Source organism: Schistocerca serialis, chromosome 3 (genome assembly GCF_023864345.2).
Source record: "Schistocerca serialis cubense isolate TAMUIC-IGC-003099 chromosome 3, iqSchSeri2.2, whole genome shotgun sequence".
Taxonomy (NCBI): Eukaryota; Metazoa; Arthropoda; class Insecta; order Orthoptera; family Acrididae; genus Schistocerca; species Schistocerca serialis.
This window is the reverse complement of record NC_064640.1, coordinates 524,209,977-524,231,725: the sequence shown is the minus strand read 5'-3', so window position 1 is coordinate 524,231,725 and position 21,749 is coordinate 524,209,977. Positions and strand designations below refer to the sequence as shown.

Below are 21,749 nucleotides of genomic sequence, written 5' to 3'. Positions count from 1 at the left end.
GCACACCGGAGACTAGATCGAACACCCGACCCTCTGATTCCTGAACATACGTCTCAGTATTATGCAAACTTAATTTGACACCGAAACTGTTACAACAATTTTTGAAACTGGATCCATGAGCATTATCTTACAATTCGAATTACATAACAAATCATCATCTGCAGTACTTCGAAACAGACAAAGAATTGAACTAAAATACTTAGTAAAATATTCTATTCTGGTTTCCACTTTGGTGACATGCAATATAAATGTAAAATAATTTTCAATGCGTTATCTGTAGACATAAATACTATCAAAACATTAGGTGCATGTAAGAAAGAGTAGAAAAATATACTAATGTCCAATAGTATGTACAGCATTGAGGAATAATGAATTATTCACATTAATGCAAGCTTGCCAAAATGTTCAGGGTCATGTGTGACGTATTTAACTATGTCTTTCACATAAAGGACGTTTCTGCTCTTCCGCCTTTATTATGTCTGTATCAGACAGTGTGACACTGGAAAGCTATTGAAATGAGCTTGGAGAAAAGCAAAAGTACTTTGTGAATGTGGCATTGTGTGAGTAGTGTACTGTCAGTGTTTTGTGTGTGTGTGTGTGTGGGGGGGGGGGGGTTTGCGGTGAGAGATAGAGAGATTCTAGAAGTGATGAGCTGTGAAACAGAACATAAGATTTTAATTATTCTTGTACGTAATTAAGTCGAAAACTTGTTTCAAAGTCTCATTATTTTCATCTTGTAGACCTCAAACTGAAAATTAAAAGCGTGTGTATTTCAAAAGGTTCACGCGGAACATATGCTAAGCGAATGTGTGTTGCGTTACGTCAGACGTGCAAAAGAACACGATTGGAGAGCAATGTTGTGATTAACAATAGGCAATAAATTCGGACTGGAGGACAACGAAGGAAATTTTCTTTCTTCTTTGTAAAGGAACCACATCGGTCTAACTGACGGAAGGAGGGAGTGGGGGGAGAATAATGAAATTCCTAAATAGATGAGAAGGTGAGCCTAGCTTCTCCAGTGTCTCAGCCAATGAGTCACTTCTCTCGGTTAGAAGATCCGGAATTTGTGGATTTATGTGTATGGGAAATAAGCATAACTCTGAACATAGTTCGCTAAATGTGCGATACCTTTCATTTTGTTTGCTATAAATATTACTGTTCGCAAGATAATATTCAAATCTTGTAGCTGCATATTGTAGTAATTCACATTTAATTCCGTAATTTCTTAAGCAGTGGGTGCAGTTTTGTTCTAAGGCTCAAATATGTGTTACAGTTAATATCAGTGTAAAAACAGCTTTTCAGGACTGTCAATGGTTTCACTGAAAACAATGTGTAGTAAATATTTTAGTTAGCCTCCCGTCATGGATGGGGTTGGACGTCAATATTTGCACACTCATATTCACTGATTCACAGACAGGTGCGCACATTTATAAAGAATTGTGGTACAAACCCGCTTATGAAACTACAAGTTCCTTAAGACTTCTATAGGTTTTGAATTAAAGAAATCCTCTTTCGTTTCTTGTTTATTACTAAACTACTTAACCAGGACACGAACATATCAAGTAAAATTAATTTCTGATAAATTAAGTACACAGAATAACCGAGTTCTATCGATGGTTGTCAGAAATGATTTCCTGAAAAGATGTCAGCAAATAATAGATGATACGCACAAAATTATCCACTATTATTTCGTTCATTGGTTGAATAAACGACGGAAATGAGCGGTACATGCTGGAGGACAGTAGTAGAGCTCTATTCTATATGTTCAGGTATAGCACATGTGAACACCGACCATCGTTATATATACATTAATTCATATCAGACTAATTGTTCGGAAAGTGAACGCGACGGCCTTACTCTCAGAAAACACAGCTTTTTTTCAGTTATTCCGTACGCTAGTCTGTTTCGAGCTTTGACAACTGTCGTTTGCAAACCAACACGAGAAAAGATCAATAAGTACTGCAACTCAATACTAAGTAATATTTTGCCTCGGATAATTTAATTTTTAGCTTACGCGGTGTTCGATATTACGTTAGAATTGTAAACTTCTGGTATGAGTCAACTTTGTTCTGTTACGGTAAATTAAATCTATAAAATAATCAATAATTAATGAAGGCCAAAAGACTACCAAACAAGTTGCACCTCCATAATCCGTAGATACCTAATTGGAGCACACGCAAAGCCGAAAGTAAGAGAGACGGATGCTGCACGAAAATCGTGGGACATTTCACTAGATACCGTGCGATTCATATTATGTCAATAACTCATATTTGGAAAAGCAGAGTGCCCCGGAATGTGCAGTGATGACATCGGTAAATAGAGAAACTGCGCAAGTATCTCCTCATCTAATTCTACAGATACTAAAATTCGAAACAACGCTGAAAAATTGCCATAAAATTTATTCCAGCCTCTGGATGGATGCGATCTTCATCTACAAAACAAGAGTGCGAAACAAAATCAACGAATATTATACTGTCGTTCTATATGTTTCTCTCAGATTAACACGCTAATGAGCGAGTTTAATAAACACTGTAATATCAACAAAAGTTGCGATAACAATGATGATTGATTAAAAGCCAGAAACTCAGCTTCATTACAAGCAGGCAGTCATGAACTAAGTGATGCTGTTTTCTGAACAGCTGCTGACAAAGCTTACACAAGATGAATGGAAGAGTGTATCACTTTAACTTCCTGACAGTCTAAAAATGTGTGACGGGTCGGTAATCGAAACCGGGTCCTTACATTCTACGAGAAAGGCAGCGGTCCAGTTTGGAGTCCCCGTCCTGCTCATAGCTTTAATCTGTCATAACGTCTTGCAATCTGCCGACGAATTAAAGATGCGTTCTCTACTAACGGATTTCTAAATTTCCACAGCAACAAACCATTTGGCGTAATTCTAATGTGTATTTCTGAAATGCTATTAACAGTTACTTCTTGTGGACTCTTTCGATTAACAGACAAAAACTGTACTCGAAAAAAAGAAAACTTAAAAAGTGAGACCTATAATCGTTGGATGCGTTTTAATTATCTTACTAAGGTTTGAACATTGGTTCACACTAATATAAACATTTTGAGAGCTTATTAGTAATGCTGAAACAGCTGACTCACTTCTCCGTGTGTGGAATACATTTTGCACAAATGTCAGTCCTGTCAGCAATATTCTATCTAGGCACAATAACATCTGAAACTAACATAAAACCTTATGCAAAATTTCGATCCGCTTTCCTGTTGTCATATTAGTGTATACATCAATTACATTTACAAGGAGTTGACAAGCGTAGGGAATATACCTTGACGCATCTCCATCTAAACCTTTACCCTGCGAATCATTGAGAAGTGTGTAGGAAAACATACTTTTTATTGCACAGCATTTTAAGGTATGTTCCCGATATTCATTCACGGATGGAGCGCGAGAAGAATGATTGTATGATTCCGTGCGAGTTGTTAGCTGCCTGATATTATCCGCACAAACTTTACACCATGGATACGTCAGGACTGTAGAATATTTATAGTTAGTGGCCTGCGTGATGTAATCAAGCCTAATGGACATTATCAACTCTGTGATACTACTGGCTATCGATAATTCCCATTGTAAAACAATAACCTTAAACAAATCTCTTTTTACAAAAACGTCATATGTCATGCATTGGTCCGCAGCTCGTGGTCGTGCGGTAGCGTTCTCGCTTCCCACGCCCGGGTTCCCGGGTTCGGTTCCCGGCGGGGTCAGGGATTTTCTCTGCCTCGTGATGACTGGGTGTTGTGTGATGTCCTTAGGTTAGTTAGGTTTAAGTAGTTCTAAGTTCTAGGAGACTGATGACCATAGATGTTAAGTCACATAGTGCTTAGAGCCATTTGAACCATTTGTCATGCATTGCCCTTTAATGTTTACGTGAGCAGAATAATTTTCAAGCTATTTAACACGAAATTATGTAACTCTATTTTGTATTAAATTTTGTTAAATTTATCTAAAGAATATTATCAGTTAATCTAAATAATCTGAGATGTAAATCATCTTTGGCCTACAAATGTAATCGTTCAATTCTCTCCGTCACTTGTCGGGAAAAGTAGTTGTAGAAGGGAGTCCTATAATGCTGGCTGAAATTGTCGGACACGTTTTTGTGCAGACATAACGAACAGTTAGTATTGGGTAGCTCATGTGAGCAGATGAATATCCTATTAATGTGGAAGTTGTATATTATTTGTAGAGTGATGCCTTAAATACAGAAGCATAAATGAATGAGCTACCAATACTTCATAGTTGAAGTAACCCAACAAACAAAATTGTTCTGGAAAATTACAGATTTCTTCGTACAGGAGAAGCTCGAGACAAGCATAACCCGGAGAAGAAGGCGATGAAGCCAGCGTAAAAACAAGATAACTATCAGGTACAACGACCACTTATCATGAGCCTGTCCACTTTTAAAATTCCTCAAATTGATGTAGATCAGTAGCTAGATTTGTCGACTGTGGTTTGAGATTTTGTTGAAAGTGGCATGTTACTCCTGAATGATGTTTCTTGAAGTTTTCTAAGTGGGTTCTCGAGAGATACGGCCTTGACACTGGATAAAATACCATAAGTCAGCAACAGCCCTCACCCCTTTCCCACGACAGTTTTAAGAACGGTGAGCTACATTCAATTTACTGACGGGCAGTCTAGGATTGAACTCAGGTTCTGTCTGAGAAGAAACGGCGCGTTGCTGTGTCTGCCTCGGGGTTAGGGAGTTTACAGGGTTGACGAAGTATTGTTGATTTGTCCGGGAGTCAACATGCAAGTGATTTATTATGTCTCTTTAGTTGTATTTAACGGACATGCTAACCATTGGGTCTCAATGAGAAACGTACACTGTTGGCTGGTGGCGGCAGCAGCAGCGACCCCGTCTGTCCTAGTATTTGCTTTGTAGCATTTCACTGCCGAAACCGGTGGCTGCCGTTGACACAGCACACAGCGTTACACAGGAGGGCGCTAATACCTGAACGGGGATAAAGCAGACAGCTGCTAACAACATCAACTTTTCAGGGTAGAAAGAGAGAGAGAGGGGGCGGTGGGACGGGAGATTCATTGCAGAAACTGTAGATACTATCACTCACTCTTACTAATAATACAGCGCCCCTGTTAAAGTATTGTGGTAATATTTGTGAAGACCCGAACTTAATTTCCTTCCTCCAGGTTCATGGAAGCTATCCAAATAAATTATGCAGTTCTAGCCAGTGCATGCGGCGGCCGCTCTCTAATGCATCTGAGCACATTGGACTCGCATTCGCGATGACGACGGTTCAAATCCGCGTCCGGCTATTCAGATTTAGGTTATTTGTGATTTCCCTACATCGTTCCACAGGCAAATGCCAGGATGGTTCCTTTGGAAGGGCACATTCGATTTCCTACCCACTCTTGCAACAATCCGAACTTGTTCTCCGTCTCTAACGACGTCCTCGTCAACGGGACGTTAAACCTTAATGTTCCTTCCTTCCTGTTAATGCATCTTCTCGGTCTTGATATCCACACTATTCAGTGTGTCTTAGCGGGAAACCTGCCTATCGTAAAAGCTGATAGTGTGGACCATACGGAAAAAACGTAACACAATGGCTCTGAGCACTATGGGACTTAACATCTTAGGTCATCAGTCCCCTAGAACTTAGAACTACTTAAACCTAACTAACCTAAGGACATCACACACATCCATGCCCGAGGCAGGATTCGAACCTGCGACCGTAGCAGTCCCGCGGTTCCTGACTGCAGCGCCTAGAACCGCACGGCCACCGCGGCCGGCCTAACATAACACAAACCGATACCTTATTCTCAGTATTTTCCCAGATACAACTATTTAAAATAACAATAAATTAGCAGTTTTTGTGTTGTACTGTTAATTTACCTTTACAGCTCCTGTTCAAAAATTCCACTGACAGATTCATAGCGCGTTGATGTACGCGCAGACAGATGTATTGTTAACCATTGCTGTTACCTGAGCTCCAGGTCCAGTAAGCAACACATCTGTTAACATACAGTGATGTGGTTGGTGGTCTTTCTTACCATCTGCGGAAGTAATAAACCAAATAAGAAATTTTCAAATAGGCTTGCATTTATGGGACGATTGAGAATACACCATACGTTTATCGAGTGAGCTGACGAAATTGTCACACCCTGACTCGTGTTCGGGAGGACGGTGGTTCCAATGCCCGTTCCACTCCTCCTTATTTAGGTTTTCATGGTTTACCTGAATCGTCTACCACTAATGCCGGGATGGATCCTTTCCTCATCTGACCTCGCCGTCGACGTAACTTTAAACACAATTCCTTCTCCGTTTTGCTTGCGTTTATATGCAGTTTTCCCTTAAGAATAGTCCACAGTATCACTTACGAACAAAAATCTCCGTAATTCACTCTGTATGTTCGCAAAGTACTGGTTGATAGTTATCTCAGTAAAAATGGTAAGAGCTATAAAATTTAATACCAACCTTTTACTGGTGAGGAAAAAGAAAGCTAAAAACGAACGCCCCAGAATGTTATGGAGATAAAGAAAGGAAATGGAAGAGATGGTTCCACTCTCAAACTTGAAAGAAATGTGATGTAAACGGCAACATTACATATAGAACTTCCGCAGTTGCGTAACGTCCAAAACTGGACGTGCAAGTCGTGGACAAAACCATCAATGGATTATCTAGGTAGCCAAGAAGGGCTCTTTTGGCCCACGTAAAACAAATAGCGAATTCTCTAATACAATTTCACATTTTTACTTAACATAACTATTCATTCTATACGTGACTGAATTATGTTGGCCTCAGTAAAGTCGATTCAGTCGCAGCCTCACCCGCAAAATAGAAGGTGCAGGAGGAGCTATTACTTTATCCTTCCTTACATCTACAGTTGCGGGACGCCCTAAATTGAATACGCAGTGCACAGACAAAGCGACCATTATTCCGTTTATGTCAATTTTGAAACTATAGCTGCATTTAAACTTGGAAAGTGCCGACAGCGGTGAGCCTTGTTACTTACAATTAACTGTTACGCGACAACTTTTCCTTTTCAGCATTTTGTGTACAGCAACAAGCGCATATGACTTACTTAGACTACTTGAAGGGGCGAGGCACTCCGGGTGCAAGTTATTAAGAGGCACGATTAATAGGCGCGGAGCGCATTCTGCGAGGATTCGCTGTGCTTGGATGCGAGGCTTATCGGTACAAGTGGCGGGTGGCCCAGACTGGCCGAGAAGCGACGACTGACCGCCCAAATTGGTGAAATCCTGCCGTGTGCGACGCCGCGGATCGTAAAACGCTACTGCTGCAGCTGTCGTCCGCCTGCCGACCTGGCCCAGTGCCTGAGGAGCTTCATGCGTCACGTCCATCATGTGCAGTTATAACCTTTTAGAAGACAGTTGACCAATTAGAGAAGAGTAGCATCACGTAAAGGATACCTTTCTTTGTACGTTTAACTTAAACAAACTTTTTACCCACTGTAACTAAAGACGCACTCGATAAATAGTACCGTTTCTGAGAAACCTCTCAGATGGCGAGAGGACGAAACTTTGCCAGGATTCAACCGTTCACTCCTAAAAGAATAATGGTATTCACGGCTCAGAGTGATGCGAAGTTGTCTAACATAAATAATAACATTAAGAAATGAACACAAGTGTTACACGGCACATTTCCAAAGAATCAGAAGTTCTCAACTGTCCATACTGAAAAGATCATCGCTCAGGACTGCAAGATCTAAATCAACTGCTGCTCGGCTGTTCCCTATACACCAGACAGCAAGCAAAACTCCGTAAATCAGAGGTCAGACTGAGAATTCCCTTGGCAAGAAGTGTCACAAATGTTACCCGACAGCTGTTAGTCTATGTTCCCATAGCAGGATATTTTCAAAAAACGGAGATCCAGTGCTAGATTTCAAGATGAGAAGACATTGTGTCGCAGCAATCGTACTATTTGATTCCACAGGTGCACACTGGTTAACAGATGCCAGAGGAAGGAACCGTCTGCAGTCATTTATTCATTAACTAGACTTTTCACCGCGTGTAGTTACGTGTAACGAACAACTCCACAGAATTCTCTACAAGTGCCACACAAGTTGCAGTTACTAACATCATCAGCACAAGACAGTTATATGACTCCTTATAGAAAAAGTACGAAATTGTACGTTTGTATTATCCTGATTCACAGCATGTAATTTATAACAATGATTGTGGTGTACCGGAACCTCACTGTAACCCAATCAGATAATTATGTACTATGCGAACATATGAAATAACAGTGTAGCTGGGTAAATAGCTGGCCAGCTAGATACCGTGGAAAAATAAATAACTAAATGGCTTTCAACAGCAGGAAATAAATGACGTAGGAATGAGTTCAGCACTCGGATAATTAAACGATACGTCATTCGTAATAAGCATTAAAAAGAGTGAAGCGGTCACTGAAGAGACGAGTACAAGAGATTCGTCATTAACCTAACCAAGAATTCCTATATAACGATGCAATGGCAAATAACAATATAAGTAAATATAATACAGTGTTCATAAATACCTAAAAAGCACATTATTCCTCGATTGCAAGGATTGGAAATCAATTACTGGAAATAGTAACAACTGTAAAACATCTACAAGTAACCACCTGGAGCAACCTAATGTGGAACGACCACTCAAAACTAGGTGTACTGCCAGTCAGTTCTTGGATCCTTGCCATTAGGATTAATAGGGGACATAGGGAAGAACCAAACAGTACCGCGTATGTGAGTACAGTGTCTTAACCACCACACCACCTTGCGATGTATTTAGTACATATTACACTTCCTGTTGTAAGTATATCATAAAATTGTTTATTCAGAACGAAGATTGCTGTGTTTCAGCTATATTTTCCAGGAGTTAGGAAGGAAAACCGCTAAAAATAGTGACTGCATTTCCACGATAAGAAACCTAGGAAATAAATTTGAATTATACGTCTGGGAAGCACGTTATTGGCAGTTGCACGCATATATTTACATGTTATGTCAGTTTTGTTTCGGCAAATATAAATTCTGATGATATCGCCTTCTTAGCCAATCTTGAAAATGAATTATAAGGTTAAGAGCTTTGTCAGGTTGTCTAACCGTATTTAAACTAAAGACAGATACAAAATATCTAATAATATTCACAGATAAACTGACGCGAGGAAAAAGACACAATTAATGGAAACACTCGTATAAGCCAACTAAATAGGTTCTGTATTTTAGCAGAACAGCTAATAACAAAAAGACTTTCATGGATAATAACAGATGAATTTCAACGACCAAGCAAATTCTTTAGAAATCAAAGGAAGCTGTATCATAAATAAATAGGAAAAAAATTTACAAAAAAACATGTTTTTGGCCGATTGTAAAATGTGGGCGTGAATTGTTATCACACAATGGAGAAACTGTAAGCAACAGATTTGCGGATATGGAAAAGAGCAAAAAAAAAAAAAAAAAACATTCGGGCGGAGAATGGACGTTGTTCAACACCATACGAAAGACAACACTCAAGCTAAGTGCCCACTTAATTCGTCATAACAGCTTCCTGAGGCGTATCTTTGAAAGAATTATTCTGGAAAAAATTAAAGGACAAAACAGGGCAGAGCAGGACATCACTGCGATCAGTGGAATGAATCATAGCATCTAGGACGAGCTGATAAAAATTGCGGGAGACAAAGAATAATACCGATATCAACAAGGAATAACCTTTAGAACACGACGATGACGTAAAAGTGTGTCTATGTTGTTGAAAATATTGCTGTTATATCTCAAGCATATAGAAATTAATACCCATTATAAGAAGTAAATCCGGCACATGCCTTCAAACATCGGACTATAACCACTCGCAGCTGTTTTGGAATTAATTTCCATCTGGATTTTAGATTCTTTATTTAGGAAGCTTCATTCCTTGTTAAGAAACGACATATATTGGAGCTTATGTTTAGCTAAATTATTGCTAACGAGGTCGCAATAACAGAGCAGAAAACAAGTTGCCGTAGACATGATTAACAGGAATGAATGCAGTTCTTAAAATAGATCCCGTGATATCCCAAAACAGAAACTACCTTCAAAGTGAATGTTGGATTGACTTTTAAATGTAATTATTATATAGCCAGTTGAGGTTTTCGTCAGCAGTATTACGGTATCTTCGACAGGCTCTGCTTACGATCTACGAATTCGTAATAGAAACACATATATCAATCAAAGTAATATCAGGGACTAAAGATACCAGAGGGGTTGCGGAATCGGAACGAAAGTTTACTTGAACAAGTATAAAATAGTAGCTGAACTATAATATTGCATTTCTTTTCCACCGTACTTTGCTGACAGTAACTTAGTACAGAAATAATCTAAAAAGGGGCCTAGTCTCTATCGAGCCTTTTATAGTATGTTACTGGAATATAAATTCAACACACACCTTTCCTTTCACTATTTGTCTCGCACTAGACGCTAATGCGAGATTTCCTATGCAACCAAAAGCACTCACAAAATTTCATAAACAATTTTTAATTGCAGAAAACAGTCGTGCAGACAGGTGAAAATGGTGCATGGCAGAAACAGTGAAAAATAAAGCGCGGATAGTGAGTTAGAGTTTGGATTAAGATCCATACAACTAAAACAGTTTCAGAGACCAGCCCTCTGAAAGGGAAACACCAAAACATGTTTGTGCAGCTCAACTGTTGATAGAAAGCGCGCTATCACCAAAGGACGTTGCATCTTGGCACAGTAACGCTATTCACATTATGAAGGAAGGTAGTAGCTTACGTACCATTGTTCCGGCGCGCCAGAAGCAGTTACAACTGTAGCACACGCATTTATAAATCCGTACGTTCAGCGCGGGCAATAATTTCTGTCAACAATGGGCCACGCGCTGCGGTGTCACATTCTGCCGAGGAATGGCTGCAGCAGCTACTGCACGGGCGCGATTTATGCAGGCACAAATAATTCTCGCCGCTGCACTGAATAAATTCTGAAAATCCCTGCCGTGAATGTTGGGCGTCGAGTTTGCAACTACTTAACATTGCGACTTGCAGTGCGTACGTCGCACTTGTTTTAAAAGGGGCGCAATACTTTGTAGCTGCAGCATCGATTGCCTCGGAATTATTTCACTGCTATGCTCATAACATCAGTTCACAAAATCCGTACGCGCGAATCCGCAAGCCAAGAGACCAGCCCAGAAATAATTACTCAGCTCTTGGCTACGCTTGCAGAAACTCCTTCACAAACGGAGCGTGAGCACGTACGGATGTCAGGTCGTAAACGTCTTTTACATCAACAATGGTATTCTCTAGTTCCCCGAAAATAAATGATATAAAGCACTCAGGTGACACAAAATGTGCACCATCTTACATTGCAACGAAATTATACTTCTTCAGAAGAGCCAGCTCCGAACAATTTGGCGGCATGGTAACGTGTGTTTCTTAAATATTCTTAACAGTCGTTTGGCTTGCATTAGAATTACTACTTATCATGGACAGTGAGACTTTTCAGAAAAATTCCTCGGTAGGAAAATTTACCTCTTTTGCACGGTATAAGACGCTGACAGAATTCGCGACTGTCAGTACAAAAAAGATCGTTCTTAACTGTTCACAATTTTTGCTTTAAAGTAAACATGATGACTACATCCGCATATTGTAAGACGCAAAAAAAAGAACATCTTCGAACATTTACAGAATGGTGAGGTATCAAATTTATACGGAAGGAAACAATTTTTACAATACTTACTTCACGAAGCAACTCGATTTTAAAACGATATTTCTTACCCTATTAACCGATTATCAGTGAACAGTGACGTCTTATGTGCATCTTTGCACCAGGGCCAACTGCCACATACTGCAAAATTATTCTCTGTAGACTGATGAACAAATATTTGGAGCTACAGTCTGGAAACGCGCGACCGCTACGAACGCAGGTTCGAATCCTGCCTCGGGCATGGATGTGTGTGATGTCCTTAGGTTAGTTAGGTTTAAGTAGTTCTAAGTTCTAGGGGACTGATGACCTCAGTTCCATAGTGCTCAGAGCCAAATATTTGGAGGGGGAACGTCACGAGAAAAAAATGTTTGTCGGTGAATGAGCACTTTACAAGTTTTAAATGCAACATGATATCTATAGCTACGAATAGGTGTTCGATTTTGACGATTTTGCAGCATTCTCTCAGAAAATTCGTAGCGAACTGTCTAGAAGTAACGCTCATAACGAGATGAATTCACCTATTTTATCGATGCGTTTAAACGAAATATTACGTTCTGTTATTTTTATTTTTTCAGTGCACTTCATTTGGAAACACACATGGTAAATTATATGAGTGGCGGTTGTGCCATGTTGATGAAACTGTTAAGGTACAGAAAGTGAAGCGAGAAGCAAGTGTAGTTACTTAGTTGATGCAGTTTTACAGCTCACTCGCAGGCGGCACTCATTCCGTTTCTCTGTCGATGAACATCATTTCATAGGTCAGAGAGAGACTGCTTTAGTAAAATTGAAACCCTTAACAACACGATGCATCTTCCACAAAAATAAGGAATTTCTGTTTGATACGATACTCTAGCTTCGCGAAGTGGCAAGAAAATATCATCGAGCCGCGTTTGCGTGTACGTTTATCAGGTGTTTTCACAACGGTTCTTCTGGACAACCGACAACGTGGGTTAGTGATAGGAAGCAAGGCTAGGTGTCGGGTACAGAGCGGAGTCTGCTCGGCCGGGGCCCAGGCAAGTGCTGCAGCCCAGTTGTTCCGGCTGCCAAGGTCAGCCCTATAAGCACACGCGGAACTCCCAACACACGCACGTTACACGCACCTGCGTGCGCCCTCAGTTCGGTCACTCTCCTAGCCGTACTTAACAAATCGCCCACGGAGAGAAATCTGTTGCAGCGAATCGATTCTCATCAATATGATTGCTAAAATCCTCTCATCTATTATTTATTTCTTGTTCGCGAGTGACAGCTCCTCTTTCGTTCTCTCTGAAACTGCGTTAGATATGAAAATTCTGAAAGAGAAATCCACAATACAGAGGAGCCGTCCACAGCGGAAGTACCCTCGCCGGAAAATCGCGTTTGCCGCTCCGCTTACTGAAACGAAAGCTTGCAATCTTAATTGCGAGACCTTCGCAGGTAAATAAACTGTATGAAAAGTTTCTACAGTTGAAACTGTTAAGCATCTCCTTTGCGTCATCAAACCTCTTTTATAGCACTGACTGTCGAATAAGAAATATCGTAATGCGGCTGTCTACCAGAATTTTAATGGTATGAAAACACTCTAAGCAGCGTTGATGTCATTTAAAAGCTAGTCGCACGACAGCACTGACAAACTCTAGAGCTCGCTATCAGTTATAACTAAAAGTTTGTACCATGGGAAACCTGTACATATAAATTATATATTGGCGTATTTCACAATGGTTGTGACGTTGTCAGTGTAGAGTAAAAGTACATTACGGAATTAGTAACGAAGGTATTGGTTTTATCCATTAAATATTATCTTTGGAGCCAATTGAAGCATGTACGAAACTGGATATGCGGCTACAGTCTAATAATTTTTCAACTGTATACTCTAGATGCGTGTCCCGAGACAAATAATTGAATAAAGAAAAAGTGAAAGGAACACTTGACCGCTTATTACCGACACATTTCTGCTATCACTTTCTGATCACTAAGACGTACCAAAAACTACAGGACACGACTTTCAGTTTTCAAATACTACTTTCCTCTGACAATGTATCCTTTCTCACAATTTTCAGAGATGTTTTAAAACAGTGATCATTGTGAAATAGCGCTATGTCTCTAAAGCCACATGGCCTACGTTGGTAAAGAGAAATCGAGGCGTTGCAATGAATGCTTATGAAGAATTTTGTAAAAAGATACTACTTTTAATTCGTCAAACCTGTTAAAACAAAACTTTTAGTGGTTAGAGATATTATCTATCACTGAAGGAGCTTCAGTGTTCAGTGCATTATTAACGAGCAACAGTGACAACAAAGATCTGTGTTCATTAATATTGAAATGATGCTGCATCGTCACAAATAATAAACGTGTAAAAGCCGTAGTTGAGGACATCGTCTATAGAGGGCGGGGCACACTACAATTATAGTTCTTCTGAAAATTTTCACAGAAGCACCTAAGGCGTTCAAGTACGTGCTCTATGTTATGTTCCTTAAATTTAGGCCGCCCTGAATCATAAAAACTACTCCTATGACAGAAAATTCAGCTCCTAGCAGTTCACCCACGCCTTCTAAAGACGCCGCCTGGCATATAAAGATGTGTGAAGTCCTTTTCGTGTGTTATATCCGACTTTTGACGACCCATATGTATGCGGCGTGTGGGAACGTCTGTGGTAAAGTGTTTTACGACAAGAAAATAACATTCGTGTCTGCAGACCACTGCTACGCGTCATTGGAAGTAATACGCAATATTCATAAATGTTATTTACTCCTGGACTCTGCGGACGCCGAAACGGTTCCCAGCTTCACGTGCCGTCGTTTCCACGCCACACGACTGTAAAAAACGTCGCAACGCGCATCAAATGTCGCAAACAGAGTGTGGGCATGTACAGATGTCAGAGCGTAAATGTCTCTTGCGACAGAAAAGCTATTCGGCTAGTGTCTCCGAAAGCAACTGATGTATAGCATTGATTTATTTATTGCCTCAGGTAGTAAAACATTGCCCTTGTATGAACTTCATCTTACACTTGAAAACTTACGGACAATATAAGTGTAACAAGTAATAAGCATTATTACGGGACTAGTTTCATTACTTTTTAATGGTCTTGTGTTTCAGATAAGAACCTCGAGAAACTCACTTTGCAAAATAAAAGTAATAATTTTTTTCTTCTGATAACAGATAAATTTGAAAAAAATAGAAATAGAGAAATGGACTTTCTGCAGCCACTGCAGAACTAAATGATTGTATATTCTGCAATTGGCCACGTTTACACACAATCCAATAAATTATTAATTGTGTTACTGTGAGCACAATTCAAGCTTTATATTCACATAAACACTCCTCCTTAAGATGCAAGCATTAAACTCTGAAATTTAACTGTACTGTGTTTTAATACAATGAACGAAAAGTACTTCTCCAAAACAAAATTTTATTGCAAATTTACTTTAATAGAACAAATATTCATTAACGTTTTGCAGATTATTCCAGTCATTACTTTTCCATCGTTCTAATACACGTGGAACCGTTCATCGACAGAGTATTCTTTGAAAGGAAACACTTAAAATTAACTACTCGATTATGACCAGGAAACAAAGTAGAAAGCGAATATCTGGAAATCACATCCAAATAAGGCGTGACACGCTACTATTACAAAGTATGTGTCTAATTTTGATAACTGTTTCAATAATGTAGGTACGATATTTTAAAGCATTGACGTTTCGATAGTGATAACTTTGGAAGAATTCTGGTAAATTAGACACGGACTAACGTTGCAACAATGTTCAGAATTGTTTCAAATGTGTGCCGAAGTAGTACTTTAATGAAGACAAGCAAATCTTCAATAGATACAGAATTGCCTTGAATGCTTCATACTAAACACAAAAATCACGATTAAAACATTACCGCAACCCGCGCTAAGAATTTACACCTTCTGTTGCAAGAAGCTGTGACAGTTAAGAAAATTAACAAAGCGTATGGGTGATTCACTAGGGTGACACTCGTGGGATCGTGACGAGGAGACACCGGCCAAATTCTGATGGTGACTTCAACGCACGAACAGGACAGGAGCACCACTGAAATACAGCGCACTTCTCACACGCTGGGTCACACTGAACATAGTTGTCGGCACAACAAAAGGTTTGGCGAGCGCGCCGAAGACACCGACGGACTGTCACGCCTACTTCTTCACCCGCGCTTCGAGATACACGCCGCAGATGACATTTCGGCAGATGAGAACCAGAAGGAAGCGGCGCCGACAGCCGCAAAAGACGGACGAGAGAATATCGGCTCTTTCTCCCGTTTCGGCGTGCAGAGAAGAGCGGCGTGTTGTACTGAATACTACGGACATACCGTGTGAACATGTTGGCTATGTCGTCTTGCTGTACGTAGGACGCATGGCTGTTGCAGCACGTGAGTAAAGACCCGGACACGCGCTGGGCGCATACTGCGGCCTGAAGGCGCGTTGGCGCCCTCCCCGCTTCGCGCTCGCCTGCTACGCTATTGGTGGGATCCCTTGCCCGCCTGCCGCGCTCATTGGAAGGAAATCTTTCACGGCTGGGGAAAAAGGAATCGCACGGAGCAGCACAAGAAGGAGAGAAGAGGAGAGGAGAACAGAGAGAGACCGGGCGACGGAGAGAGAGAGAGAGCCGGCGACGCGCAAAATAAAACAAACCCTTTCGAATAAGACGGAGGGGAGCGGTTTTTATTATGCTCACGTTTCGACGTCCGCCGGTCAGCTAATGCGATAAATGCGCTCTCGCTTAATATTGTTTGTATGTGCGAACGTTTTAAATGTGGTGCGGGTGGGACGCCTTGAAGACTTGTAGAGACATCTCGTGACCGACTTCAGAGTCCTGCCGCTGGTGCTGTCAAAGACGGGAGACGACCGGCGATTGTCACCACAGGCCGAACCTCTAATTGCCGCTCATTAAGAGCATGAATAAGCACCGCCGAAGCATCCGCATTTGTTACTGTTGCATTACGCTTACCTAGTACGCTGACTGCATTTGAGATGGCTGCTGCTAACGATATCATAAAAAAAAGGAACAAGAATGAGTTAAGGAAAGCGACTGGTGGAGCTCATTCAGAAACAATCAAACATGGTTTCTTTCTTTTTAACAGCATGATTAGTGGGTAATTTCCTCTTCTGTTAAAGGAGTGACCGATAGATAGATCTATCGCATGCCGAAAAGAAAATCAACACAAGGAGGCGACGATTCTCCATTGCAAGAACTGAGGTACGAAATTGGATCCAAACCGTTCACGACGACATAATTATATTCACAAGCTATATTTATTCAGTTATATTAAATTTTCGTAACATTTGATACATTTTGTAAGGTTTTAACCTCTCATCGACAGTGAGATCGTTAAAAAATCTGCATCTTCAACGTATGTGGGGGGAGAACTCTCTGTTTCTAAGTGGCACTAAATAGATTTTAAACACGACACACCCATCACCGACGCAGTTCCATTTGAAAGTGCTCATAGGCGAAAACTGGCAAGTAATGTAATTTAATAAATGATGCAATAAAAGACATCTTGTATAAAGAATTCGAAAGCATACGGTGGATAATTATAATTGTTTTATAATTCAGAAATTACGTCGAGGCTGTTGACCTACACATGAAAAAACTAGTGGAGTTCCAAAACAATTTTATGCTATCTACTTTCGTACCTATGAAAAATTTACGTAAAATATTCCGTTCCAAGAGGTTCCGAAACGGAAAGGAAAGAATATTGAATTTTAATGTCCCATCAACAAAGAAGTTAGATTTAACACATTTTCGAACTAGGGAAGGAAATCGGCAGTGCCCTTTCGAAAGGAACCTGCTCAGTATTTGCCTGAAGCAGTTTAGGTAAACCATGAGAAAACGAAATCTGGATGAGCAGACCGGAATTTGAACCGTCGTCCTCCTGAATGCGCGTCCAGTGTCTTACGATCGCGCAATCTCGCTCAGTGAAGAGGTTATGTCCGCATAAAGACGTTCTACTGCTCCAGTAGAATGTTGGCTTAAGATTATTTATTTGCAGAAGATAACAGATACGGTGAAATAAACTGGATGAAATACTGTGAAAGTTACTGTGTTTATTTCATCTAAAATGTTTCGCGTAAATACATAGGAGGGTTGAGCTGCATAACAACACTGAAACAAAGAAGAGGGAAGCAAGATTAGCGTATAACGTCCCTTCGACAACGAGGTCATTATAGATTATGCACAAGCTCTGATTCATGAAGGACGGGAAAAGAAGTCGGCCGTGTCCTTTCAAGTGAACCATCCCGGGAAATTAAAATCAGGTTAGCCGGACGCGAATCTGTAACGTCGTGCTACCGATGAAACACAGACCAGAAATACTATGTCTTGAGAATACCTCATCACCAAACCTATCTTTTGTGTCCCGGACTCACCATGCTCATTTATACTTTTCGTAATTATAGTAATCAGTCCAACGCCACGCCGTGGCTGCGTTAAACTCCAAACCTTGTGCAGTATGAGCGATCACTTAGTCTATAATTGTTAGCAAAAACATGTTATATACGTCGTTGTTAGCAAAAACATGTTATATACGTCGTTGCCGCTCCCGGTAGCCGTGCGGTCTATGGGCGCCTTGTCACGGTCCGTGCGGCTCCCCATGTCGGAGGTTCGAGTCCTTCCTCGGCCATGGGTGTCTGTGTTGTCCATAGCGTAAGTTTGTTTAAGGTAGTTTAAGTAGTGCATAGGCTTAGGGACCGATGACCTCAGCAATTTGGTCCCATAAGACCTTACCACAAATTTAAAAAATATACGTCGTTGCCTGAAAGATTTATTAAACAATTATGCTAATTATAATTAAAAACTGAGACAGAAAATCGATTCTGCCCCTGACGTTATATTATCCCCGCATGCCGTCGTAAATGGAAACATTACGACAGGGCAGAGCAAAAATTTCCGTTTATCCTCTTTTGAAAATATAGTGACAATTGTTGACGAGAATGAATCTGAAACGCTCCTTCTCGTCCTAACACGGATATTCCATAGCATCGGGTGAAAATCACTCGCGGCCACGACTAGAATTCACCGGCTCCCAGCGCTGTGCAGAGTGCGAGACAAACTACGAGACGTATTGCACCGTAGACTTTACTGCACTTGCGGCGGACTCGAATCAACTCTGCAATGCAAGGGTCCCCAGTGTTGCTCTGACTGGCGGGACACGGTTAATATTGCTACTGCTGCTGTACCAATAAGCAACTCCCTGTAGCAATCCCACTGCTTTCAAAAAACTCTGACACGACCACTACATTGGTAAATGAACATCGCAGACAGTTACATCACCGCCCCAAACTGGTTTTTAGCCTCTCCCGCCGATAATCTTCCCCATAAACGAAACAGGATGGTCTGCTGTCAAAAATGAGAAGAACGCACACAAAAACACCACATTTTAAATATTAACCGGAACAAACAGACTTTATTGTCTTCGATTATACCTGCGCCAAGTACGATTCGTTCGTTAAACACCTCCTCCATTTAGCTAATGGCTCCAGGCTATGCTATGCGGCGTCTTCCTACCGACTGCTACTAAACTGTAATACTCACCTAGAAAGCTCGTAAATGAGCAAGCCAGAACCCACGCCCGCGAACGATAAACATCTCTGAAATGTTTCAAAGTTTTCCGGATAGGCAGAATAACTTTATTAATAAGTAAGGATCTCTTAGTACTGCAGTGACACATCCAACAGTCTTTAGAATATCAGCTCGCCCCATAGGGCTCACGACTCACCCGCTACCGTGGCAAGAATTGCCGGCCGACTTCCCCTATTTCCAATTCGCGATCTCAAAACCACCCCTCGAAATTTTTTTACATTCAGACCCTTTTGCATATCAGCTTCAGGAGTTGAATTCAGGCATTTCTACTGCCTTTTTTCCGCTCTCGTTAAGTTTCTAGAAAGTGATGTTGCCTGCTAGAAACATCAGAAGTTTATTTCTACCAAGATGCACTAACCTGAAGTTAGTCATCTTAATGTCGGTTCGGGTGGCAGGTTGTGTTGCTGTTGGTAACATCTGTGGTTGTTGGTTTACCAAATATATCAAAGTGTGCTATTGTTTATTTCACGTTCGACTGTGAATATGATGTTGTTATATAATTTGCTCAGATCTTCAGCTAGGACTTCAACTTCGCTGCTGTTACCATCAATAAATAAGAGAGTGCCATCTACATTTCTCTTGTAGAAAATTATTTTGCTGTTTATTTGGTTAGTGGATGAGATGAATTTTTGCTCCAAGTGGTTAATATAAATATCAGCTAAAATCCAGCAAGATTGTCCCCTATTACAAGAGCTAAACTTCATTGTTTTGTTTATAGATACTATTATTAAAAGAGAAATAATTATGAGACAGTGTAAGCGCAAGAATCTCTATTAATTACATCCAAAAATCTACATAACTTGTTGGAGCTGTAGGCAGCTGGTTGGCGTCAACATAGACAACAACTACACGTCGATAAAGCTATTGTTGAAACTTGAGATAAAATTCTCAGTTACATCCAGAATAATTATATTCAAGTACTATAAGATCATTAAACAATTTATTGACATAAGGACAAATCGAAAAATTAACGGAACAAATTAGAAACAAAATCTACAATGATTCATAAATACTACCATCTCTAGTAGCACAAAAAAACGTAACCCAACTCAGTGTAGTGAGCTGAATTCTGCTGCACTATTTCTTTGACTATCGAAAACATTACTAATAAGCTCCTTGTAATGAGACTTTTCTAAAAAATCTATCTATCTGAAATTAAAATTAAAATTAAGTGACGGCACTCTACAAGAGTCAAAAATCTGAGTATCAACCAAAATAAAATTGACATGCACATTTAAATTAATGTGGAAGGATGCAATCTAAGTAAAATGGATAAAAAATTGCATCAAACCAAATTAAAGTACTGAATCAGAAACAATACTAAGGAAGCAATAAATAATCTGGATCACAACACTTTGGGACCCACCCGTATACCAAATTATCACAAAAAATGCATATAAAATCAGTATGTGAGATTCCGTTTAAAATTTTTTATCCAACGTAAACAAAATTATAACAGTGCCTACTTATTCGTTGAAGTAGGTTACATGAACATGACTGGTGTCGCAACACAGGTGAGGAAAAACTGAATGTGTCAGAACAACAAAGAAATAGTGCTCTCTTTGGTAATTTCATCCATTAAACACATTATCAGCATGCATACATAGTCATGTGTAGGCCACCAAAACTATGCAAACGATATTTCGTATTCAGACGCCTTTCATTGAGATTAAAGATACTTCACGCTACAACCTATGGAGAGATTGTGTGTGTGTGTGTGTGTGTGTGTGTGTGTGTGTGTGTGTGTGTGTGTGTGTGTGTGTGTGTGTGTGTGTGTATCAGTATGTGCGTGTTTGTGTTAACACACGGTTAATCACTGCTTTGCTTCCCTATTGCCACTGTATTCAGTGCATAATGGGATCCCGGAGGTGGGTTGGGCGTGAGCAGCGTGTGGCGTTATCGAAATCGTAAAGGCCGTTGGGAAGGCTTCAGATCTTCATCCCGTGGTATCTGCGTTAGATTCCACACCAACGTCAATTCAATTTTCCTCCAGCTTCGTCCATGCTTCTCAATCGCTCACGGCCGCGTGATGTATCGCATCCATCGCAGCCAGCCGCGCTCGTTGTCGGGACTGCGAGTGCTGTCGGCCGCTCTCGTTAGCCCCGTACCACCGGAACTGTGCCGTTTTATAAGGTTTAGTTTTCATTTCCCTGCATCCTACAGTTCAAGAAAGTTTTCATCCATGTTCTGTTCATTTTTTACGTTTCCATTTCCTGCTTGAACTAACGTCGTGGAATGTTTCCACCCTTGTTTTCCACACTTGACAAATGAGTAACAGTTTTCTAGACATTCTTCGATTGTTTTCTTGATTCGAATAAATCTCTCTACTCCTGTTTCCCAATGTATAATTTTAAACACAAGGGGCAGGACTATATCCGATTCTTGCATAGGTGGCACATTCTCAACCCTCTAATTATCTGGCAAAAGATCATGACGTTCTGAAACATATATATATTTTCTATCTCATATTGGTTAATGCACTTGGACTAGCTTCGACTTTGGAGG

At 40.5% G+C, this 21,749-nt stretch overlaps 1 protein-coding gene across 1 annotated transcript in view; it reads right to left on the bottom strand.

The window, feature by feature from the left end:
- The window catches only part of LOC126470977 (neuronal PAS domain-containing protein 4), a 1,201,991-nt gene extending 1,185,937 nt beyond the window's left edge, over positions 1–16,054 (bottom strand). Inside the window, exon 1 of the mRNA XM_050099023.1 lies at positions 15,973–16,054. Within this exon, the coding sequence (XP_049954980.1) occupies positions 15,973–15,983 (11 nt within the window). The 5' untranslated portion in view covers positions 15,984–16,054. The remainder of the gene's footprint in view (positions 1–15,972) is intronic.
- Positions 16,055–21,749: the final 5,695 nt, after the last annotated feature.